This window comes from Corythoichthys intestinalis, chromosome 10 (genome assembly GCF_030265065.1).
Source record: "Corythoichthys intestinalis isolate RoL2023-P3 chromosome 10, ASM3026506v1, whole genome shotgun sequence".
Taxonomy (NCBI): domain Eukaryota; kingdom Metazoa; phylum Chordata; class Actinopteri; order Syngnathiformes; family Syngnathidae; genus Corythoichthys; species Corythoichthys intestinalis.
The window spans coordinates 32,860,155-32,887,111 of NC_080404.1; the positions used below are offsets into that span (position 1 = coordinate 32,860,155).

General features: G+C 39.6%; 2 protein-coding genes across 2 annotated transcripts; one reads left to right on the forward strand and one right to left on the reverse strand.

The window, feature by feature from the left end:
• The first annotated feature begins 434 nt into the window (after positions 1–434).
• On the forward strand, positions 435–18,049 carry ppp2r2d (protein phosphatase 2, regulatory subunit B, delta). Its single transcript, XM_057848482.1, has 10 exons — positions 435–627; positions 880–954; positions 5,928–6,025; positions 6,104–6,269; positions 6,337–6,449; positions 6,521–6,698; positions 6,819–6,983; positions 7,054–7,223; positions 13,602–13,693; positions 16,037–18,049. Exons 1-10 carry the CDS (start codon positions 621–623, stop codon positions 16,314–16,316), a joined length of 1,344 nt encoding a protein of 447 aa, XP_057704465.1. The 5' UTR covers positions 435–620; the 3' UTR covers positions 16,317–18,049.
• Positions 16,938–25,572, reverse strand: bnip4 (BCL2 interacting protein 4). Its single transcript, XM_057848483.1, has 6 exons — positions 25,372–25,572; positions 24,927–25,089; positions 24,785–24,842; positions 22,011–22,117; positions 21,334–21,483; positions 16,938–18,155 (listed from the first exon to the last, which is right to left on the reverse strand). The coding sequence occupies exons 1-6, from the start codon at positions 25,412–25,414 to the stop codon at positions 18,113–18,115; spliced, it is 564 nt and encodes a 187-aa protein (XP_057704466.1). The 5' UTR covers positions 25,415–25,572; the 3' UTR covers positions 16,938–18,112.
• Between the last annotated feature and the right edge of the window lie 1,385 nt (positions 25,573–26,957).

The window sequence follows — 26,957 nt, forward strand, 5'->3', positions numbered from 1 at the left end:
ATTACAATAGGCCTTAATTTCATTGTTCAAAACATATTTTTAAAACATTTGCACAGGACCTATTTTTTAAAAATCGTAGTAATCACGTGCGTTGTGCGTGATTCCGATTCGTGACACAGTAGATCGTAGTTTTTCTTCATTTTAAAAATATAATTTAAAGTCTTTTAAAAATATAGGTCATTGATGTTATTGTATTTAAATAGTGTATATGTGATTGCAGTGTCGATAGGAATCATATCCTCGTGTCTTAGCGTCCTCGACATTTGCATATAGTCGGAACTAACGCAGGTATACAATTAGATTTTGTGAAATGGAAGATTTATATATATTTAAAAAAATTAATGGCCTTCGTTCGAGCGGCCAAGTTTCTTTGGCGATGCTGGAGCAGGATGGAGGGCGCGCGAGTGTGGCATGCGTGCATGACGTCACCGCTCCATGTCCCGTGCGCCATTTTGGAAAGGGGGGAGCTGAGGAAAAAAAATCTCGGATAATTTGTGTGCTCTTGACAGATCCCCGAGCCCCGGCGTTTCGCAGCGATCGTGAATGTTCACCGCGATATCCGAGCGAGCCGCGCGCGTCGTTTTGGCCATCAGACGCGGAAATTGCTGCTAAATGAAGCAATGGCGGGTGAGCTACTTTATAGGGGAGAAGCCGAGGAAAAGGATCCACCACCTCGCTTAGCTTGTGTGTGTGTGCGCGCGTTTGTAGGTGTGTGCGTGAGTGTGTATGTGCGAGACGGCCCTGAGTGTCTAGAAGTTAGCCGGCTAAGCTAACTAGCGTGCTAGTTGTCAAAAGTGTGTCACTCTTAAGTCATTTTAGGTGGAAACGAAAGGTGCTCCTGTTATAAACTGACACTCTTCTCTCTTTTTTACCTTACAGGGGTTGCAGGAGGAAATGATTTTCAGTGGTGTTTCTCCCAAGTGAAAGGAGCGATAGATGAAGATGTTGCGGAAGGTAGGTCGCTAACGTTAGCTCGGCCGGAATTGAGGAGGAGAGCTAGCTGCCTTTTTGTACGTTTCGTGTGGGTTCTACAAGCCTCCGCCGGCATGGTTGGGATTCTGCCGGCCTAAGTGGAGGACGTTGTGGTATTTGTGTTTTCAACGTGCCATTTTTCTCCAAATTGAGAGGCTACTGGGTGTGCGGCTAGTTAGCCAAATGCTACACGGCGGCTAGGCTGTGTCCGTGACGTCATTGCACGGCGCCCATAAATTGTCATGTGACGTCACGCTCGAGTTCATTCATTCATTTGGTGCTCAAACTCGAATACGAGTTTCAGGTGTAGACTGACACGGTACATTGTTTTTAATGCACGTCCAACTCTTGAATGTTTTGCATGCGTTTTTTGCTTAATTTGCGGTTGTCCAACCACGGAAGCAGATTGCTGTCACAGGCTAGAGCTGATGTTTCAACATGATTAATTTCATATTTTGCTCTTACAATGCCAGTGATGACGATAGACGTCCAATTCTGTGGTACTTTTCATCCTTCTGCTTAGAATTTAATTTAGTTTGTCAGCAATAGACGTTTCATCTGGAATCCCAATTTGATTGGATTGGACATCTATCGCCATGAATGGCAGCGAATGAGTTAAATGTGTTAAAGCCACCAATCGCGATTGGAGAGATGTTTAATCCATTTTGAATCAGAGTCTGTTAGTGAATGATTCAATGTCGATGGCACTGAAACAAGGGCGTAGGTTTGCATAGGGACGGTAGGGATATAACACTACCAACTTTTAAGTAGCCTTATATGCATTATATAATGACTTAAGTTATATAGGTAATTTAGATTGTCTTCACATACGTAGAGATAGAATTTACCCTACCATTAATAAGTGAATTATTTTCATTATGTTCAAACTTACATTTGCCCCTTTTCACTTGCCGAAAGTCCCATCCATTTTTACCCCTCTCAGATGCATGTTTGATTGGCTGATGAGTTGACACACGCACGCTCACACTCACACCCTCAACATAAATACATGTCAAAAACATGCTGCCTCCTCCGCCCCCTTCGAAGAGGATGGATATTAGTTTTTTTTTTTTTTCGGCCAGCAGCAGCCACTGTAATTTAAAAAGACACCAATGTTGTGGAGGTGGGAAACACACTACTAATTTCGCTACTGAAAGTCCGACCTGCATCAGAGTTGGCATAACATTAACAGGGTACCCGCGTGTCTTAAAAACTTGGAAAAGTCTTAAATTTGATAACTGTAAAATAAGGCCTTTAAAAGGTCTTAAATTTTGTTTACAACTCTTAAATTTCATTCTCAAATGTCTTTTTTTTTCCCTTTGTCATCTGCGTGATAGAGCTAATAACTGTATAATAAGTAAACTAACAAAAGAAAGTATGGAACGATGTGTCGTAAAATTATTTTTCATTTTCTCCGACTTAATCGATCTCTGACCGATAAATGCACTGTTCTGGTCGGAAAATCCAGATTTCCGCATTTTCGAAAATGCAGCATTCCATTGGAGCTTTGGGATGGGAAAGTGCAGATTTCACCCATTGTGGTTGAGTGACTCAAAATATGACTCAGTCATATTTTGATTCAACCACAATGTCTTATGCTGGTATTCTTAGTTATTCTGACAGATTATTTTGCATTATTTCATAAATGTATGCCCGAATAGGTGCGAGATTGGTCTTAAATTTCATTGGATGTGGTCTTGAAAAGGGTCTTAAAAAGTCTTCAATTTGAATAGAAAAATCCTGGGGGAATCCTGATTAAACTGTGTGAACTTGCTTACCTGCAAAACTCGAGTAGGAAGCTGCTTAGAGAGAAGTGTCCTTCTGTTTGTGTTTTCAACTGTTAACGTTAATTAAACTGAGAGAAATGTAGCGAACCCTGCTGGAAACTATAGAAGTAGAAAAACATTAGCAAGAAGCTGCTTAGCAAGGTGCTGCATAACCTCATATGTTGCTCACAAAATACATCATCATCAAAATTAACTAAAAAAAAATGTATTATTTTTGTTTGGGTGCTGTAAGCTACCCACACTATCGTTGCGATCGACTGGTCGATCGTTATCGACGTAATGAGCACCGCTGATTTAGCCTATCAATTAATTAGGTTTATATTTGTAAGAAACATAGCTCTGATCCCCGTTCATTTAATCTGTTTGGTCTTACTAATGTCCCGTCCCAAGCAAAAAGTGTACATGCAAGTTATGCAGTTATATTGTCCTAACCAATGTTGAGACCAAACCTTCGCCCTTGCACTGAAACATGATATTTCACTGGCATCGCTCCCTGATTCAATTAGAACTGATATTTTTAAAATCCTGTTGTTCACATTTAGAAATCGTGCCCACTGAGCACTGCCGCCTAACGTGACAGAAGTGTCATGCAATGCAAAGGGTTTTGTCATTAGTTTTCCTAATTGGCCGACTGTCAACAACTACATAATTGTACTAGTAGTTAATTTGAATTGTGGGTGAACATTGTCACAAAGCTGCAGCTGCAGTGGCAATCGTGCGGGTGTAGCGACTGGCTGTTTCTTGTTTGCGTTTGTCCAGTGCGTGTTTGAGGCACAGCAATTGATCAACAGTACCATGTCAATTCTTCATAAATGGATCAGACACATTATGTATTTTTCCATTAATCTCTTTGTTGGAAAAACAGTTTTGCAGGAAGTGTACTGAAACATTGCGTAATGATACTAAGATCATGATGATCTCATATCCATTTAGGCACTAAACTACTTTCAAATCTGGGGCTTTTTATTTGAACACAGCTATTATTCTGTTATGTGGAATAATGTAACTATTATGGCAACAGGTGGATGCACGGGTTAAATATCTTTTGTTATATAGCGGAAGACCATGCATGGGCTTTTGCTCTCACTATGTGGTGCTGGTATACAGTGGGGAGAAAAAGTATTTGTTACACTGCCGATTTTGCTGGTTTTCCCACTTGCAAGCCATGTAGAGGTCTGTAATTTGTATCATAAGTTCTCTTCAACTGGGAGGGACGGAATCTAATACAAAAATCCAGAAAATCACATTGTATAACTTTAAATAATAACTTTGTATTTAACTGCATGAAATAAGTATTTGATACTTTACCAACTAGTAAATATTTCGTCTCTTAGTTCTTTTTTAAGAACCCCTTCTGTTCTCCACTCACTACGGGAAGTAACTGCACCTGTTTGAACTTGTTACCTGTATACAAGACACCTGTTGACATGCTCAAACAAACAAACTCCAACCTCTCCACAATGGCAAAGACCAAAGAGCTGTGTAAGGACATCAGGGATAAAATAATAGACCTGCACAAGGCTGGGATGGGCTACAGGAAAATATGCAAGCAACTTGGTGAGAAGGTAACAACTGTTGGAGCGATTATTAGAAAATGGAAGTTCAAGTTGACGGTCAATCTGCCTCGTTCTGGGGCTCCATGCAAGATCTCACCTCGTGGGGCATCACTGATCATGAGGAAGGTGAGGGATCAGCCCAGAACTACACGGCAGGACCTGGTCAATGACCTGAAGAGAGCTGGAACCACAGTCTTGAAGAAAACCATCGGAAACACATTACGCCGTCATGGATTAAAATCCTACAGCACACGCAAGGTCCCACTGCTGAAGCAAGTGCATGTCCAGACACGTCTGAAGTTTGCCACTGACCATCTGGATGATCCAGAGGAGCAATGGGTCGTGGTCGGATGAGACCAAAATTGAACTTTTTGGTCTAAACTCGGCTCTTCGTGTTTGGAGGAAAAAGAAGGATGAGTACAACCCTAAGAACACCATCCCAACCATGAAACATGGAGGAGGAAACATCATTTTTTTGGGGCTGCTTCTCTGCCAAGGGTACAGGATGACTGCACCGTATTGAGGGGAGGATGGATGGGGCTATGTATCGTCAGATCTTTGCTGACAACCTCCTTCCTTTAGTGAGAGCCCTGAAGATGGGTCGTGGCTGGCTCTTCCAGCATGACAACGACCTAAAGCACACAGCCAAGGCAACTAAAGAGTGGCTCCGTAAGAAGCATCTTAAGGTCCTGGAGTGGCCTAGCCAGTCACCAGATCTGAACCTGATAGAAAATCTATGGAGGGAGCTGAAAGTCCGTGTTACCCGGCAGCAGCCCCGAAACCTGAAGGCTATGGAGAAGATCTGCAAGGAGGAGTGGGCCAAAATCCCTGCTGCAGTGTGTGCAAACCTTGTCAAGGACTACAGGAAACGTTTGGTATCTGTAATAGCAAACAAAAGTTTCTGTACCAAATATTGTTTGATTTTTGTGATGTGTCAAATACTTATTTCATGCAATTAAATGCAAATTTATTATTTAAAAATCATACAACGTGATTTTCTGGGGGTTTTTTTGTATTAGATTCCGTCCCTCACAGTTGAAGAGAACTTATGATACAAATTACAGACCTCTACATGCTTTGCAAGTGAGAAAACCAGCAAAATCGTCAGTGTATCAAATACTTGTTCTCCCCACTGTAGCTAGATGAACAAAGATAATGATATTGGTATGCTGACCAATTTAAGTGAAACAGTATAATTTACCACAGTGGTGGGGAGCCTTGATATTGTGCAATGCTTTCTGAACAAAGACAACTTTATTTTATGTTTGCAAACAATACGTGACACTGCCTCCAAATATCATCTATCACTTGTTAAGATCAAGATGCTAGACCCAATGATTGTGTTCTTTGTATTACACCTTCAAAATTAATGGTACTATATTGTCTGTATTAGAGCTATGGATAGACTGGAAAAATAACGATTATTGTTTTCACGTGGGCATTTTTGCGACTAAATATCACTTCCCATGCAGTAAACTCATCATTCTGTATTGCCAACCCATAGGTTTACACTGTAAATAAGCTGTTTTCGTCGTGAGCATTACGACATGCGACTGTAAACTAAACACAGATATTTTTACACATCATCACAGCTTGTTGTTTCTATTTTTAGCCGACATAATCTCCACGGTTGAATTCAACTATTCCGGAGAGCTGCTGGCTACAGGAGACAAGGGTGGCAGAGTAGTGATATTTCAACACGAGCAGGAGGTATTTTGATTTGCCCCCCACTTTGAGTGTCCTTTGTCACTGAGGTCTAATTGTGTTTTTTTCTCTTTTGCCCTGCAGTCTAAAAATCGCCCACACCTGCGTGGCGAGTACAACGTTTATAGCACTTTTCAGAGTCACGAGCCTGAATTTGACTACTTGAAAAGTTTAGAAATTGAAGAGAAAATCAATAAAATTAGATGGTTACCACAACAGAACGCTGCTCACTTTCTACTATCGACAAACGGTAAGAGATATCTTTTCATTTCTCTGTGTCAGAATTGTTGCTTAGCATATTTCTTTCTTTTGATCAGATAAAACTATCAAATTGTGGAAAATAAGTGAACGGGACAAACGGGCAGAAGGCTACAACTTGAAATATGAAGACGGCCGACTCATAGACCCATTTAGAATCACCTCTTTACGGGTACATCAGTTTTCCTCCTCCTCTTGTTTTGAGTGAGCCTGCCTAACATGTGCGTTGTGACTGCCTCGCAGGTACCGGTGCTAATGCCAATGGATCTCATGGTAGAAGCCAGCCCGAGGAGGATTTTTGCAAATGCACACACCTATCACATTAATTCCATTTCTGTAAATAGTGACCATGAAACGTACCTCTCTGCAGATGACCTAAGAATAAATTTATGGCACTTGGAAATAACAGACAGAAGTTTTAGTATCCTTTTCCTTGCACTGTGCTCAATCTTTCAGGTCAACTAGGATGTTTTTCTTGTGATGTATTTGCTCCTTTATGTTGCTCCACCACTGCTCGTTGCAACCTTTAACTCCCTTCCAGATATTGTAGACATTAAGCCCGCCAATATGGAGGAACTGACGGAGGTCATCACGGCGGCAGAATGCCATCCCCACCAATGCAATGTATTTGTGTACAGCAGTAGCAAAGGCACCATCCGCCTCTGTGACATGCGAGCGGCGGCGCTCTGCGACCGGCATTCAAAGTGTTAGTATCCGTTACATTCGGTGCGTTTGATGTTTCTTTTTACTCAGGTATATTTCGTTGTCAAATTTAGTCTTCGAGGAGCCCGAGGATCCGAGCAGCCGCTCCTTCTTCTCCGAGATCATCTCATCCATCTCAGATGTGAAGTTCAGTCACAGCGGGCGCTACATGATGACACGTGACTACCTCTCTGTCAAAGTTTGGGACCTCAACATGGAGAACCGGCCAGTAGAGACGTATCAGGTGGAGTAAAATCCGTGTCTTTGCATTTACCGTATTGGCCCGAATATAAGACGGCCCTGATTATAGGACGACCCCCTCTTTTTCAAGACTCAAGTTTGAAAAAAGACTTTTTTAACACCAAATTCATTTTTATACAGAAAATAATTACAGTACATCGGAAACAAATGATTATAACCAGGGGTGCACATAATTTTTTTGCCCAGGTTCTCAGAGGAGGACCTGGAGATGTGACTTGGTCCTCATTGAGCTTGAGAGCCGACCCGCCTGATGCAATAAATTTATGACAAGCTTTACTTAGAGCCAATTAACTTTAATTAATTATATTAACAATTAATGCTTGATTAACATCAACTGGCACAACAAAATTGCCATTACTTTGAAGTGAAATGTAAAGAAATAAAAAGCACCAATTCAAAATAAAGGGCATTATGCGGCTCCCACATTAACTCCAAGCCTTTTTAAAAGTGTGCTGTCCTCCTAATAAGACCTCATTGAACGTGCATGTTTAGCTTTGTAAAATGTGAGCAAAAACACATTTGTCAGTGCATGTCGCTGTTCATTACCTTTATTCCGCCCTATTCCGCCGCCACTTGTCCATAGGGCGAGTGGGGTCCTGTTTGACATTGATAGTTTGCTTAATTGCCACATGCTCTGTTTTTTTCGTGCTTTTCAAAGTTTGGATGGCTGAAATTCTTTGACCCTACATAAAATGCGCTGCTCTTATCGGCGACATTGGGATTCTCACAGCACATTTTGTACCGCATTTCCGTGCGAGCATCATTTGCTTCTAGCCATGGTACCTCTTGTAGCCACTTTTCAGCAAAAGTCCTTTTTTTTCGGTAGCTCCGGTGACGTCTCTGTCGTCTGTCTGTCTTTTGACAGGGGTGGGGGAACACGGATGTAATTACTCAGTGTGGCCTGCCTCTTCGACATTTTGAAAAGTTATTTTCTCGTGTCCGCCACAAATACAGTGGTCAGCCATCGGTACGCAAAAGCGTATGGAAGCCGTTGAGGGCCAGCGCGTTTGTCAATGTCCAGTCCGCATGCGCGCATGCGGACCACTTATGTGCACCCCTGATTATAACAATATATTTGAGAGAAAAAGCATGTTATTTTGCCTCATTCAAATCTTAATACCTGAACATTTAAATATGTAAACTAAAGTGCAATCACATTCGTAAATGAATGGCTTCTGGTTTTTGAAATGTAAATAAACCAATCTATTGTGATAAAACAACAAAACTGCAATAACTGCATTAATCATCCAAGTAAAGTCTAACTAACTGTAGTCTTGAAACAAATCTGAATAAGGAAAAACTTGGCAATAAAATAATGCAAACTGGTTAAACTAAAAAGAGTAGCTGAGATCTGCCATGACAGAACATCGCTTCAATGATATCTGGCGCCATCTAGCGTCGTGAATGGGGAGAGTAGCTGGGATCTGTCATGACAGAACATCGCTTCAATGATAACTTGCACCATCTAGCGTTGTGAATGGGAAGAGTAGCTGAGATCTGTCATGACAGAACATCGCTTCAATGATATCTGGCACCATCTAGCGTTGTGAATGGGTATAATGTCTAGACCACGAATATAAGACGACTCCCTCTTTTTCAGTGTTATTTCAATGCAAAAACACAGTCTTATATTCGGGCCAATACGGTATTTTGGAAGCTGTCTGAGCAAAAGTTGCTGTTTTTGTTGCCATTGGCGGTAATAGATGTCAAATCCATTTTTAAGAGGGGCAAGCAGCTCTGGTTAATATTGCTTCTGAAGTCTATTGGTGTCAATGTAAACCTATAAATTGAAGTATTACTGGTACTTTTTGGGCAATATGTTGTGACATTTGAATTATTAAGGGTCCGAGATGTCCTAAACTGTTGGGTGTCCTTGAAAGCACCTAGTGCATGGTCCAAATGTTTTTGCTTCTCGCTCGATGCAGCTAATAATAGGAAGTATAGTGTTACAATTTGCCAGTATTCCTTAACTTTTATTATGTGTAAATACTAGGACTGTAAAACAATTAAAAAGCTTAATCGCTAGGGTTGGGCATCGTTTGAAATTGAACGATTCCGATTCCACGTTTCAATTTCTTTTGCGAACGATTCCCGATTCAGATTCTTTTAAGAGGCAGGGTCCAAAAAATTGCATAGTTTATATTAAATATAAAGTCTTATCTCCTTGCCTTTTTTAAAAATTAAATGAACTTCTCACAGGGCTAATTATAACTTGTATATAAATATCAGTCTTTAAACTCGAGCAATTTTTATCCGCTCGGGGGTCAGGGCATCGAAACAAGGAATCGAAATTTAAAACTTCGAACAATTCCGGGAGCATCAGGGTGTTAGAACCGGTTCACATTGATGCTCGATGGAGGATGACCCACCCTATTAATCACAAGTAATCAAATCAGGCTCTTGCAATGAACAGTTTTCCCGTGGGGTCTTAAAAGCATTTAATTTACGAATTGAAATAATACCTTAAAAAGTCTTGAAAAGGTATTAAATTTTCATATCTGGGTCTTAAAATTTATGATGTATGTAACTTCTCCGTGTCTCATTTCTCCTCAAAAGTGTCATTTGTCATTTTCATTAAATAATGTAGCCTAAATAAGTAAACTGGGCGGAGGAGCCAATCGTTGAGAACGCAACGCAGCCGTGGGTCCAAATCCCGTTCCGCGGGATTCCCGCATGAATCCCGTGTCACGACGGGAGTCCTGACAAAATGTCATGCTCTACATTACAGATTTTATTTTTTAGACCTAGCCATACGTTTCATTAGAGGTGTGACAAAATATCGAAATGGTGATACGTATATTGTGATACTTTGTATCCCAAAAGGTTATCGATATGCTTCTGCCAAGAATCGAGATATCGTTTTAAAAAGGTGTCAATGTTTAAAAAAAAAAAAAGGAACCAACAAGTTGCTACCAAAATCTTCCACCATAATAGTGTCTCAGTTCACTCTAAGGCTGCCATTGACAGTGCTCGACGCCCAATCCATTTAGACTGGGAACGTAATTCGGTCTGATTTTTGGGGCATTTACAGGTCACTTACTGGTCATTTTAGGGCATTTCCTGTTGAGTTTGAGTCACTGCCTATTCATTTGGGTGATTCCCAGGTCACTTGCTGTTCTGTAACTCAAAATAAACAGCAAGTGACCCATAAAATACCCCAAAATCTATAGGAAGTAACTTAAAATTAACAGGTAAATGATCTTAAATGGCCAAAATTTACCTCATTGCCTGGCATCGGCTGCCACTAACGAGAAGAATCAATGGGAGAAATTAACCACTACGACATTGGCGTAATGCATAAATGCTAACTGCCTGTTTTTTTGCTTTTAACCAAGGATCGAGACTGTTTTACGTCCATATCTATAAAGAATTCAGGGATTTAAGCATTCATTCACAAGAAATTTCAACTTAAAAAGCTTTTTGTGGTGGTAAGGCGGCACCACAGTTGCTTAAAGACAGACAGCACATTCGACATATTTACATAAAATAAATGCTAACTGCCCTGTTTTTTGCTTTTAACCAAGAATCTAGACTGTTTTATGTCCATATCTATAAATAATTCAGAGGTTTAAGCATGTATTCACAAGAATTTTCTACGTAAAAAGCTCTGTCAGTAGCCACGTTTACATGCTGACTTTTATTCATACCGATTCAAATAATTCCGAATGTAAATTTCAGATCAGCTGTTTACATGTCACTTCATCTATTCCGATCCAGCGTTTACATGTGTCTGCCTTTATTCCGAAAGGACGTTTGACAACTGCCGTCTGACATGCGCAGATTAATCAAAACAAAGCGTCACGTTGCAAAACATGGAGATTGATCATCAGATCAGCTGCTGTTTTAACTTTTCGAATGGAAACAAAACTTCAGAATGACACGCCGTTAATTTAAAAAGTTGTGTGGGCTGGTGGAGGGATTCATGGATATAAACTTTCCGCCGGACTCCAATTAGGTGCGCTGTGCGTGTGCTTGGAAGCCATGTTGCAGGTGACGTTACTTACGTCACCAAGTGACGTCACCACGTCAGTACGGAGCATGTGCAGAAAGAACGCAACCAGACACCATTCCGCTTCCCTGTTTACATGATATAATTTTACTTCTAATCGGTTTGGGAAAAGGAATATTCCACCCCTGTGAAACGGAATGAAATTCCATTCGGTTTTATGGCCTGTTCATTCCGAATGAGGTGTTTATATGGAACACATTTATTCGGTTTGAACATCCAAACCGATTGCAATTGGAATATTTGGCTCCATGTAAACGTGGCTACTGTTTCCACTCGGTCAGTTTTGATGGAGATAGGCCCCCTATTAATCAGCTCTGTGCCCTGTGTCCCGTCAATATATAATGAAGTCTATGCATCATGGCTATGATCGTTAATTTTAATTTATTTCTTATTCATAGAATGCAGCCAGGGGAAGAAATGGGTTTTTGGAGTACAGACAGAATAGAAATGATACAAAAACATTAAATACACATGCAACCTAATGTAAGTAGCGTTGCTATTGTGGGATGAGTATTCTTGCCAGAGGATACCGTGTGAGGGGAGAGAGACCTTTCCCCTCAATTGTTGCACTTAACAACAATGCAAATCAAAGCAGAGTCTATGTTTTTTGGGGACACCGGCATCATAAGACTGTCATTATTATGACATGACACTGGCGTGAGCGTTAATGCTTATGACAGCTGTCATTAAGTGTCAACCGGCAAATTGTGTCACTAACTCCATTTATGTCCAGTCGGCATATTTTGTCTTACTCCATTTATGTCCATTCGGCATATTTTGTCACCAAGTCCATTTATGTCCAGTCTGCATCTTTTACATCCATTCAAAAATGACACTTGATGACATCTCTCAAAAAGCATTCGTTAATGCTCATGACAGTGTCATGTCATAATTATGACATGTCTTATGAGTTTCATGACCCTGTTGTCAAATAAGGTAATTTGTACCCTACATAAGATATGTATATTATTATTTTATTTTATTTTATTATGTATTTAAATCAACTTCTCAATTTTGCGTTGACTTGAAAGCAAAGTTATAAGCGAAAGATTTTTTTTTTCAAAATTGGAAATTAAATCAGGTGTTAAGGGTTTTAAAAGTATAACCATTTTAATGAGAGGTAAGATCTTAAGCCTGAATTAGCGCCGGGTCGGGCCCAAAATGTCAATTATTACGTTCGGGTCGGGACAGGCTTCTCTCTCGCTAACATTTTTCAAAATAAATATATATTTATATACAGTATTATGTATACTAAAACAATGTATGGATGTTAAACTAAGGAATTCTTGTTATGAAATAAAAAATTTGGATAAAACGGAGAAGGCTAAGTATGGTATTTGCAAACAGGAGCCGCAGAGCCAGAGCATGCCCTGCGCATGTGAACGCCGTGGCCCCGCCCTCTTTTTAATCTTCCCCTCCGCATCCGTTACATATTTTTGACCTGGTATTTCGATATGGAGCAGCAAGAAGTTAAAAACAACGTAAAGTCGGGGGAATTGAAAACACAAGGCTTCAAATTGATTGTTGAAGATGCTACAGAAACCTGTGTCGGCTTCGCTGAATGTAACGAATGTGGTGCTTTGCTCTCATACGAGAGCAAAAAGAATGCATCCCCTATCTTTCCTTCTCCTGAGTCTTCACAAATAAAACCTAAAATTTTGAGTTTGTTTCAGGCTCGGGCCTGCAAATCAAGTTAATTGATCGGGCTCTAGCTGGGTCAGGCTGAATTTTTTTAGGCCTGATCTTACCTCTAATTTGAATGAAAGTTTTCTTGAAAAAAAAAAAAAAAAACCAAAAAAACATCAACATACTTACAACATTGAAACAGACAATATCAGCAGAAATATTTTTCTTTTATCCCAGTGCAAAACTAGAGTTTCCCCTCTGCACAAAGCCAATAACTAAGACCTAGTAGGTTTTAGATACAGCTTTTACTCTACAGTAAGAAAACATCTGGACAGGACACTGAATTGATGCTGGTTTTCATTTTTTCTTATGATTCACTCTCGTCAGTGAATTTCTTTAGGCGAAGCATGCAATCGGCCTAACTTTTTCTTTGGTGACTGATGTTGAGGTTGAGAAATTTGTGAATTACCTCAGAGTTGACTCGTTAATATGCTCAGTCTTAGTAAATACTCAAACCAACCCTGTTATAAACCATCCATGGGTCCCTTTAATGTCAGTTAATTATACTTTGAAAGGGTTGAACTTCAGCTTTTGTTGGTCAAGGTAGAGTGAATTACGCCATAAATATAGGACTGTTTTATGATGCCAATATTTTAACAGGTCGTCTGTAGTTAATGGTAATTTTAATCATGCAGTACGAATAAACTGGATTTCTTTTCCCCTCAGGTCCATGAATACCTTCGCAGCAAACTGTGCTCACTGTATGAAAACGACTGCATCTTTGACAAGTTTGAGTGCTGCTGGAATGGCAGCGACAGGTCTGTATTCTCTTTTTGCCTACGCCAGAGATTCCCAAAAAACAAACATACTACTGTAATTTTTGGGCTCTAAGGCGCACAGACTTTAAGCCGCCACCAACCAAATTTGACACGAAAACAGCATTTGTTTATAGATAAGCCGCACTTGACTATAAGCCGCAGCTGTCCTCCCTGTATAGTGGGATATTTTCACCAAAAGATATTAACCGGTAACACTTTATTTGACAGCGGCATTGTAAGACTGTCATAAGACCAAATGAACAACCATGAAGCTTTGACCCAATTGGCTACAACACTTCATTACTTCAAGAACCTTCATTTGGCCATCACTGCTCCACTAGCTGTCAACACTGTTGTCCTCCAACATGCCTCTCAGCATGCATTGCAGCGCTACAAATGTAAATAACAATCAAAATTCATGTTGTGTGCTAAATATTTCTTCAGTTACTGTCCCAGTTGTTTCATTAATTGCTCGTTATGGTGTTTGGTAACATTTTATTTGACAGTGGCGCCATAAGACTATCATAATTATGACATGACACTGTCATGAGCATTAATGAATGCATATGACAGATGTCATTTTGTGTCACCGGCAAGATCCGAGCTGGGCATAAATGGAGTAGGTAACAACATTTTCCAGGTGACACTTAATGACATCTAGACTGTCATAAGCACTCATTAATGCTCATGACAGTGTCATGTCATAATTATGGCAGTCCTTTGACGTAGGGCTGGGCGATACGGCCTTAAGTATGTATCACGGTAAATTGAGCAGATTTACCTCGATAATGATAAATTAGGATAAATTCGCCTAAGCGGACTGTAAGATAATTTGAAAATTGGAATCCATGCATGAAATACAAATTAACAGTTACTCGTTGATTTATTTACCCACTTTCAATTTAACACATTTAACAATTGTTCATACAGTTTAAACAAACATAAAAATTTATTGTAAACAATAAGAATTCATGTATGAACATTTATAATGCTTGTATGACTTGGCTAATGGCTTGTATGCAAACATGTCATTGTACCACAAATTACTTACAGCTTGATCAGTACACTTCAAACAGACAACTTATTGTTAATGGCTGCCGTGACATAATTATTCAAAACAAGTGTTTACTTACTAACAAAGTTTCAAGATTTTTTTTTTCTTCCCCAGAGCACTTTTTAATACATGCATGCACACATGCGCTTCCCACACACACAATCAAGCTATATTGCGCTTTTGCCGTTGAAACGTATAAGAATTTATGATGACAGTAATGACACAGAATAAAGCAAGTGCATACAGAAAAATAGCTTTGGCCTTTAAACTGTCATATTATAGGTTTCACTGTTGGATTGTACTTGAAGCTGAATGCTTTACCATCATAAAAGCTATCAGAGAAATCACACAGATACAAAATAACGTGACATATCATTGCTAGATGCAGTCCGTGCACAATCCACTCATTAAATTCAGCCATTTCGACAAGGTTAGAGCCACTATCCGACTCCATCACGTTCATTTGTAGCGCTAGCCGCTAGCATTAGCCTGTGGCCTGGCTACCAGTAGAAACCACTGAAAGCACCCTCTTCTGAAATTGTGAGAACCAGGGAGAACAGCGATTGAAAGCCCGTCTGGATGCCACCAAGAGTCGACTTAATGTCGGGTGAAAGTTTGGCGAAGCTCCCTTAAACCACACTCCATCATATTCAACAGCATTAGTCGCTAGCGTTAGCCTACCGGGCTTCTGTTTGTTTGATTTCCTGATAACCACGTGACTTCATATGTAAGCACACTGACTGCTTTCTTAAAGGGGAACGAACATAGCCGAACAACATTGAGTGGAAGCGGGATGAAAAGACTATATTTTCTTGTTTTATGGAATTACCGAATTTATCGCCATGGTCAAAATTACGTCGGTCATCGTGAAGAATTTCGGTAACGGTAAATTTTCGGTATACCACCCGGCTCTACTTTGACGCCACTGTCAATTAAAGTGTTACCTATTAACACGGATATTAATCAACAAATAAGCCACACTGGACTACAAGCCTCAGGATTCAAAATGAGGGAAAATAGTAGCGGCTTATAGTCGGAAAATTACGGTATATTAAACTCCTTAACTGCCATTAGCAATTGTCAAGTCCATTTTAACAGAGAAGGGCGACAGCACTGCTACTCCTAGTCAAAATGGATTGGATATTTATCACCATCAGTGCTGGCAAACAAGGAAAAAAACAGGCACTTTTTTAAAACAAAAAAAAATCTACAAGATAGGTTTGGGAGCACATTCCTGCATTGTACATTCCTCACGATTGTGTGTGAACAACCCCCACCCTCCCTTTCAGTGCCATCATGACAGGCTCCTACAACAACTTCTTCCGAATGTTCGACCGCAACACCCGGCGGGACATCACGCTGGAGGCGTCGCGGGAGAGCAGCAAGCCGCGGGCCACGCTGAAGCCACGCAAGGTGTCGACGGGCGGCAAGCGGAAGAAGGACGAGATCAGCGTGGACAGCCTGGACTTCAACAAGAAGATCCTGCACACGGCCTGGCATCCCAAAGAGAACGTGATCGCTGTGGCCGCCACCAACAACTTGTACATTTTCCAGGACAAGATCAACTAGAAGACAAGGAGGGCTTTCGGCGTACCTGTTGTAGTTCAGCCTACTACGTGTCTATCTGTATAAGAACAAAAAGCAAAACGGCCTCGTCGTCCTCCCGGTGAAGAATTTTCTAAAGCACGCATCTACTTTTTCGGAGGCCGATCGGCAGGTCTGTTTTATTTTGAGTCTAAGCTTAGGTTGTTTTTGCCTTACGGCATCAGGGCAATCACCACAGACCCTCCCTCCCTCGCCCCCCCTACCGACCCGACCCAGACAGCCCAATCTGGGTCCAATTGACGGAACGGGCTCTCTCCCCTAGAGGTCAAACTCTTGAACGTCGGTGTTTGTGTTGACATTTTTAGCCTTCGTTTCACAATTTTAAAGGCTCAGAAGCCCCCCCCGCCCCCAAGAAGCGACGTTCCGTCAAAAGTCATACCACCATTTGAAGGTTTCCGTGCCCTCAAGAGAGGATTAGGGGCTGGGGGAAAAAGCCACCAAACTGCAACATTCCCTCCCTCCTGTCGGCCTTGAATCTGCTGGTGGAAGTGGCCGTCAATCTGGAGAGTGGACTATTTTTTTCTTTCTTTCTTGCCCTCCTCGTACTTAACCCACCCCCCCCACCCATCAATACAGTGACCTGATTTCACTGACTGTATCTACTCAAGTACACCTTGTCATCCACATAATAAAATGAAACTAAAACGACAGATGTGTTTTTAAATTTAAAGATATGTATATTGCTTTGCATGTTTTTATGTTGTAGAGAGGTGGAACATGTCCAGTCGCACCACTGTCTTTTTTTGGAGGGGAGCAGATCTGAAGCAAATCATGCTTATTGAACTACTATTTGGGGCTAACAGTTCCGCAACCACTGTTGGACATAACTAATAATGTGTGCATGCGTGTCTGTGAGAGCGAATGCGTGAGTGCATATTAAAACGGTATTGATTTTTGAGTGCTTTTGTGGGCCGGTAAAGCACACGGCACAAGACAGACAAAGGGAATCTGCAGCCTTAATTCCCACTTTCTATGAGTGACAGCTCCAAGTTCTGCCCCACCCTGGCCCGAACCTCATGTGCATTATTTGTAATTCCTTTTTTCTAGAGTGATGTCCTCATACGCCGCTGCTACGTGTAGCTGTCTACGGAAACATTGCACACATACACACAAACACTGGTGATGAGTGCCTCCCAATCTTTAGGTAAGAATATTGACAGCCCACATCCGTGTCCTTACTAATTTGGGATGTTCCTCCAAACGCGTCACCAAACCCATAGATGTGAATGCAGACATTGTTACAAGTACACACAGGCGAAACACACAATGCATTGTCTTTGTCCGTTGATTCCTAACATGGTGACAATGTATTCACTTGTTTATTATTTTGACCAAAGTTCAATAAAATTTTAATTGTGTTCATCCGTTTTGGGAAATTTCCTTTCACTTAACTCAAAGAGCCAGGTTTCTCACTTTTATTGAACATCTCAGACCATGTTTGTGCATCACATTTTTAAATCATCACAGCAAAATTTGGAGTGATGTAATCACAGTATAGTAATGATCCCCTGGATACAAATGATAAAATAGTAATACCTTGTAGTTTACAATTTACCAACTCTGATCAAGTGATTCAATGCAAAGACGTACAACGGATGAAGCAGCAGAAAACCGGCATCGGACGCTGACAAGTCCGAGAGCATCACGGAGGTGCAAGGCGGGCGTTTCAGTCACATCATAGCCCACAGTCGATTTTTCACATTTGATCTTCTCATTTTAAGGCATGCTGAGGTTGCATCAAGGTCCAAGTGCAACACTTTTCACAAGGTGCTGTGGGATGTCAGCCGCTTCCCGATGTATATCCTACAAATACAGGGCACAGGATTTTGAAAAAAATGGTGCAAAGCTCAAACCAAACTCCTAGAGTTTATACAGGTGCAACAAGTATTGCCTACAAAAAGGGATATTGAGCCCCTACATCTCAATGCAAGCACCAAATTGTGATTTATATTAGGGGTGTGACAAAATATCGAAATGGTGATACAGTGGGCAAGTAAGTATTTAGTATACCACCAATTGTGAAAGTTCTCCTCCTTGAAAAGATTAGAGAGGCCTGTAATTGTCAACATTGGTAAACCTCAACCATGAGAGACAGAATGTGGAAAAATCCAGAAGAGGACTGGGAGAATGTGTTATGGTCAGATGAAACCAAAATAGAACTTATTGGTAGAAACACAGGTTCTCGTGTTTGGAGGAAAAAGAAGGGTTTAGGGTTACAGAACAGAACCCTGAGACTATCACAGAGCAGGTGCATTTATACGGAGACTTGATTACACACAGGTGGATTCTATTTATCATCATCGGTCATTTAGGACAACATTGGATCATTCAGAGATCCTCACTGAACTTCTGGAGTGAGTTTGCTGCACTGAAAGTAAAGGGGCCGAATAATATTGCACGCCCCACTTTTCAGTTTCTTATTTGTTAAAAAAGTTTAAATTATCCAATAAATGTTGTTCCACTTCACGATTGTGTCCCACTTGTTGTTGATTCTTGACAAAAAAATTAAATTTCATATCTTTATGTTTGAAGCCTGAAATGTGGCGAAAGGTTGCAAGATTCAAGGGGGCCGAATACTTTTGCAAGGCACTGTATATGAGGGCTGTCAAACGATTAAAATTTTTAATCAAGTTAATAACAGCTTAAAAATTAATTGTAATTAATCACAATTCAAACCATCTAGAAAATATGCCGTATTTTTCTGTAAATTATTGTTGGAATGGAAAGATATATACATTCAACACACTCTACATAAGTACTGTATTTGTTTACTATAACAATAAATCAACAAGATGGCATTAACATTCTGTTGAAGCGATCCATGGCTAGAAAGACTTGTAGTTCTTAAAAAATAAATGTTAGTACAAGTTATAGAAATTTTACATTAAAACCCCTCTTAAGGTTTTCGTTTTAATACAATTTGTAAAATTTTCAATCCAAAAATAAACTAGTAGCTTGCCATTGTTGATGTCAATAATTACACAATGCTCATGGTGCTTAAATCTATAAAATCAGTCGCACCCAAGCGCCAGCAGAGGGCGACAAAACACCAAAAAACACAAGAAACAAGTGGACATGACACTGAGATGTCATTTTAATCTGTTTGAGCGGGGCATGTGCGTTAATTGCATCAAATATTTTAACGTGATTAATTGAAAAAAAATAATTACTGCCCGTTAACGCGATAATTTTGACAGCCCTAATATATATATATATATATATATATATATATATATATATATATATATATATATATATATATATATATATATATATATATATATATATATATATATATATATATATATTAGGGCTGTCAAACGATTAAAATTTTTAATCGAGTTAATTACAGCTTAAAAATTAATTAATCGTAGTTATTCGCAATTAATCGCAATTCAAACCATCTATAAAATATGCCATATTTTTCTGTAAATTATTGTTGGAATGGAAAGATAAGACAAGATGGATATATACATTCAACATACGGTACATAAGGACTGTATTTGTTTATTATAACAATAAATCAACAAGATGACATTAACATTATTAACATTCTGTTAAAGTGATCCATGGATAGAAAGACTTGTAGTTCTTAAAAGATGAATAATAGTACAAGTTATAGAAATGTTATATTAAAACGCCTCTTAATGTTTTCGTTTTAATAAAATTTGTAAAATTTTCAATCAAAAAATAAACTAGTAGCCCTATTCTGTCCTCAATGTGTGTGAGTACACAAATTGATAGATAGCGAACATAAGTTCCAAAAAGAAATCAGACGGTGTGGCAAAGTTGCATGGGCTTTACTGAAGTCATCTCTTTTTGACAGGAGCACGTTTCTTGTATTTTTGTAAAACTGAAAATAACAAGGCAATGTGTCAATAACTTGCATATATCACAAAATAACATAAAATGTACACACACGTGTCCATTTGAGCAGTAGCACTAGCTAATTAGCTCACAAGCATCTAACAATGTAACTGCATTTCACCATATATGTGAACAAATTCAAATACACATCATCAATAACTATCTAATGCTCATGAATATAAACAAAGGAGGAATATAACTCACAAGCGATGCATGTATTAGACGCAAACAGTGAGATGGGGCTATGAGAACTGCCACTGAATACTGGATGCGGACGTTAGCTGGTCTGAATAGCACTGTCTATTAGTGTGAGTTCACGTCGAAATATAATCACGTCAGAAAAGCGCGCCGAAACCCAAATAATCAGCTGCACTGAATCGCCAGCAGAGGGCGACATTACGCCACATAACATGTGCAAGTCACACCCAAGCGCCAGCAGAGGGCGGCAAAACTCCATAAAACACAATTAACAAGTTGGCCTTTCACTGTACTGACATTTAAATCTGTCTGAGCGGGCCTAGTGCGTTAATTGCGTCAAATATTTTAACATGATTAATTTAAAAAATTAATTAACGTCCGTTAACGCGATAATTTTGACAGCCCTAATATACATATGTATAAAGCAAAATTCTCCATCATTAATGTTGCCGATCATTTGTAAAATTCCATTAAAGATAAATAAATAAGGGACGTGACAGAACATTGGCCCTAATGTAAAAAAATTATTGGTGTGTGTGTGTGTACTCCGATTAAATTAAGTTTAGTCCGCCTGGTTAATTTTGAAAACACCCACATGTTCAGCTACAGGTATACCAAAGTGTGCATACTTGTTCAACTTAAATATTTTCGTCTCCTCTCAAAAGGATCTAAATATTTGGACTTCAAGCTGTATGGGTTATTTATAAACATTAATTACTTGTACACTTTTCTGTTCAGCCCCTTTTCCGGGAATAAATTGAATATCCCAGACTTTGAGTACGTACGATTGTTTACATTTTTATGCATTAAATGAGAATGTGCCAGAGTTTGACTTTTTAAACTCTACTCCTGAATGAATGAAAATTTTAACGAAATTCTAACTGATTTAGGCACTCCCGTATTGCAAATGGCTTACCCAAGGCCGATGGCGAGTATGTGTGAGATGATTAGCGAGGGCAAGAACAGCTGCAGGAAGTCAGGCGAGAGGACGCCGCCCTTCCTCATGACGCTGCTATTGCGGATGCTGAGCGGCGTGGAGCGCTTTGGGTGCTTGAGCAGGAACTCCCTGTGGAGAAACACATCAAACTTTCATTGCCACCAGCAGGTTGCTTGTTTAAGGTCACCAAAAAGAAAAATGGCAACTACTGCGTTTTATCATGGATCATTTAATTTCATGTTCATTAACACTAGGCACAGAGTGGCTATTCAAATGTTGCTTTCACGTTCCAAAAATATGCATGTTGAGACACATTGAAGGCTCCAAATTGTCTTAAGGTGTAAATGTGAATAGCTCTCTACATCTGCCTGGTGACCAGCGGGGATTGATCCCGCTTCAGGTCCAAAGTCAGCAGGGATAGGCTCCAGTTACCCGTGACCCTCATGAGGACAAGAGCTATAGATGATGAATGGAAGGTTTGCTGTGGTGTAAAATTGCGCTGCATCACACTGACAAGCATTATGTTTGAAACGTAACTCAGTAGGGCAAACAATAATAAACAAGGCATTCAATCCTGGCGTCTCTTAATCAAACTGGTGTATCTACGTAATGCTGGGTCCGCATTTGCTGTGATGATGTAAAAAGGCAAAGCGTACTTTGGCGGATTGTTCTCGGGTCGACTAGACCAGTCCCAGATCCAGTCAGCATTTTTCTTCATCATCAGCTCCACCTCCTGTCTTCTTTCCTGAAGGTCCTCATCTGACTGAAAACACACAAAGCTGATTTGCTAAAGGTTGGTAGCAGTGAAGGCAAGGTACACATTTAACGATCACTCTTGGTACAACTACAGCCACAAGTGTGTTGTGAATTTGTGATGTATGGAAAGCTGTTTGAGCATTTATTAAATTTGCTTGAGATCAAGTTCAACAAATCAAAGTAGTCGTATGCTTTTCCCTCACTAAAAGGCCATCAAGACAATTAAATGTTATGGGTACAGCAAACGTATGTTGTATTTTGAGCATTCATTCCATGTCCTTGGTATTCAGCTTTTAGATCTATGCACTGTAGCACTTTTTGTCCTTAATAGTTCAGCACAAAAATTACTACTACAAGTTTTTTTTTTTTTAAGATGAGTTGCAATGGCAATTAATAAATTCTTAAATGTTATTCCATTACCTTAACTATTCTATTCTAAGATGGAGACAACTGATTCGCTGTGGCGACCCCTGAAGGGAAAAGTCGAAAGGAAAAGATTCTATTCTAATAATTTTATTTAAATAAAACAAAACAAACAAACAAACAAAAAAAAACTAAAAAATAACCATTATTCAAAAAACATTTTACATTCAGGTTAAGGTCCAAATACTAGCACACACTTTGTTATGAGAATTAGTATTAGTAGTAGGGGTGGGACCCGATTAATTATACTGGTCTACAAAATTTAATATAAACCTTCTTCTATTACTAACTACCATCACACATTCTCTACGAATATGCATATGGCGGAAAACACTCAGGTGACTTGAAGTTCTGCTCTGAGACCCCCAATTTGGCCAAATTTCAAAATTGTCCGGTATGCATGTGTGATACATCATTGGAAAGCTTAAAATCTCTATTTTCTGGGGGAAGAAATATTTTGAAGAGGAGGGCATTTAAAAAATATATATATTTTTTTTTTTTTTAAACAGCAAAACCCTATCTGGAGGTGAGAGCACGCGAGAACAGAATTACAGACACCATGACTTTAATGAGATATTATCGCGTACTTACCTTGTTTCGGTCCAAAAACTCCATGTCGCAAGTATCACTGAGTGTCAACACACAGCTGTGAATGGCTACAGCTGGATTTTCTCTGGATATTTTGGGTGAAACATGGTAATATAACAAGGGTCGCGATGCAGAAATCGCAGACATCAAGGAGTGGTCTAGATTTTCTTTTTCATATATTTACCCTTTTAAATGTTTTTTTTTTCTTTTCATTTTTCTTTGTTTGGATCGATTATTTATCATCTAACATATTGGAGAAAATGCAACAGTAACAAAAAAAATACAATTAAGCGATAGCTATGAGGTAGTAGATATCCATGAGTTTTTTTTTTTACAGACGCCATTTTTTTCATTGCGAAGCAATTTTTTTTAGAAGTTTAAAATATGCGAGTGAATAATTTTTTAAAGTCGTTTTGTTTTTATTTAAGTGAAATATTAGACATCAATTAATGATTCGGAGTGACCTGCGTTGTACCCCCCAGTCAAACAGGCGCGCGATCATTTTTTTCCCCAGACATTATTGCCTGTCAAAACTGTTGCTACTTCCACACTTTTTATGCACAAGCAGCCTGGTTGCGGCTTCCAGCCACCCAGCGCCACAACATATGCTTCTATTTGTTATTTTCCAAGTGGTGAGAGCGCAACTGAGCATCGATTGTAACATCTCAAATAATGATGTCAGGCTTCCGTTGTTTTATAAAGATTTATTTCAATCACAACACGGCGCCTGCACGTAAAAGCAGAGCGTGCTCTCCCTTCTACTCTCGCGGCTGTGTGATGCGTTTAATTGCGATCACGAAAAAAGCAGTGATTACAAGGAGTAGTAATTTTGAAATTTTCCTTGGGCTAGGAATGAGTTTCCGTTTCAGAAATAAACCAAGTGGGCGATGACGTAACACATTAGGCTTCTCCTTTTTACGCATGCGTGGTTTGTGCAAATGCAGATGTACTTTGCAAAAGCGGGGGGCGCTGAAACGCATCTTAAACAAAGTGTGCACAGGTATAAAAAATAGTCGGCAAAACCCTGGACAAAATTAACTGTCCTAGTGTAGTCATTTCATTTATATCGGACATTATTATAAAGTAGTATGTCATGTATCACATGCCTATGGTGAATCGACTTAATTAGTTGCGCACTCCCCACAGTACACATTTTTGTTGATGAATATTTTCCTGGGCTAAATTTTGTTCCATGTAATCATATTTATTACTTTGGATAATTCAAAGGAGCTATTGAGAAGTATCTTGGATTTGGAGGTGGAGTGCCGTCCTCTTCACAAATTATGATTTCCCCAAATGTACAATTCAAGGTAATGCTTGGCAATGTTGTGTACATAGTTATGAGATCAAGAATCAAGAAAGATGCATTTTAAGTTACAATTTTAATACATTATACAAAAATATGGGCCCCTTGGCATTATTTTGCTTAGGGCCCCAAAATGGCCTGGGCCGGCCCTGGTTTGTTTTAAAGAGAAGTGCAAGAGCAGAAACTGCTTTTTCAGTCTTGTCTGTGTTTTTCGCCTTATATATGGATTGTCAGTGAATGAGTTAATTAATGCAGGACATGATGATCTCGGGCAAGTGGTTTTTGGGGTCGATCAGTTTCAGAAATGGGCCAAGCTGTTAAAAATTAGCTAGCGTGTTCTTCACCGAAATCAATTACCTGTAGGCTGCTTCCCCCAGAACTTCTCGACACAGGGGGCGTCAATGCTCTGCATGGGCTAGTATAACAGGAGGGCAAAGGGTCAGTCTTTGACTGCGTGTATTGACCAAGAACTCATTTCCCCTTTTAAGCCAGGCCAAACCTGTTGCACTGCGAACTTCCGCCTGAACTGTTTCTGCCCGACTCGTGTTGGGCGTCCAGCAGCATGTTCTCCACGTCATCCTGTTGTTGAGTGGACGTGGGCAATACGAGCTCTTGACTTCTTTGTGAGGCTGCCCCGCTGAAGTGCAATTCCACCCACGAACCTGGAGAATGAACAATGACGGTTTGCAGATAAAATACAACATATTGCCTTGCCTAAGAAATATATATATTTACAAAGTTTACACAAAATATGTAAGTACAATAGGATGTTAAGCTCGCCGTGTTGTTATTATTTTACGATATTTCATTTTATTCAATGTGGGCTATGTTTGATTCTGCGACCGACTCGCAACTCCATACTGTAAAATACATGTTTTACAGAGAATAGGTTAGTGGTACGCTAGCTACCGCCATTTCGGATCCAAATCATTTTAACATAATACCTTGCAAATTCTCCTCTGACTGAGCATCAGGTGTTATCGACATGGCGCTTCTTTGCCTCCTCCTTCGTTTTCAACGCTGAACAACGTGGCGAAATGTTTCAAAATGTTAAATTTCTAAAAAGATGGCGAAATATCCAGTGAGCCCCGAGCAGCTGGTGCTTCGCTTGAACTGCACACAATAACAATGACGCAATCAAGTGTTTATCTCGTGGCTGATTGGTCGAGGCGAGGGCGATCGCGGCACGTACTACCGCACGCCCCGCCTCTTTTATGCTCAACTGCGCATGCGCCGCAATGCTCGAGAGGAAAACAACAGTCTTTATGGCGTCCCCGAAATGTCACAAGTCAGGGTTTGACCACACACCATGACATTTACACGATCCATGACAAATAAAATGCTTTAATGGACCTCGCCGAGATAAATGTTGTGGGTCAATCATGGAGGCAATGCTGCACATTTGACTGCAGATGGCAGTAAAAGATCAGAAGCATTACAATGGAATATTTTTCCCAATAACGTACAGTATTACTAAATTTAAAAAATGTACACTATCTCCTTAGAAGAATTGTTATTAGACGTCTCAATTTTACAAATTGAGAGAAAGTGTATGGTATAATGAGAATAATTTATATAATTAGGCAAGACTGGAGCATTGATTTGAACCGCTATGACCTCAGAAGTCTTTTTAACCAAGTGGCAAGTGAGTATTTTTGTAAATTTAAAAAAAAAAAGTTATCCCCATGAACAGCTGGGGCCCACACACGTGTACATCTCATTGTGGGTTATGTAGGCCACAATATTTGGGAAATTAGTCCATGACCCAATATATGATTTCCACATACAGTATGTGGATGTTAGGTATTTTATAAATCACAAATATTATTTAATCTTTTTTTGGGGAATTATTTTTGCATATAATTTTTATGAACAAATCAAATGATGAATTAATACAATTTTATTTTATTCAAAAAAAAAAAAAATACACCATGCTTATGGATCCCCATACACTTCATAAAGATATTGACGGGTCAGATTCGACCTTCACTGCACCATGCCTTCAAGTAGGGGGCCATCCCACAATCCGCTTCAGTTATTCGCAGTCGGTTGCAGCGACACATGCAGCGATCCAACACAGGATTTAGGTTGAAAAAGTACAAAAGTTGTACTGCATACAAACAGGAAGGATTGTCTCAATAGTGATTTGTCCAAAGATTCAAGGTAATTATTACATTTTTCGTTTTTTTTTACAAGAATTTTCAACGTAAAAATCTCTTTGTTGTAAGGTTGCCCCCACATTGTCTAACAGACTAGCATCATTCTTCGACATATTTACGTAAAATAAATTAAAACTGTTTTGCTCTTTTAACAAAGAATCGAGACTGTTTTACGTCCATATCTATAAAGAATTCAGGGATTTGAGCATTTATTCCCAAGAATTTTCACCGGAAAAGCTCTGTTTACATGTGGCGGGCGCCACATTGACTGCCAGACTAGGATCGTACTTCGCCATATTTACGTAAAATAAATGCTAACTGCGCGTTTTTTTTGTTTTTTTTTAAACCGAGAATCGAGACTGTTTTACTAC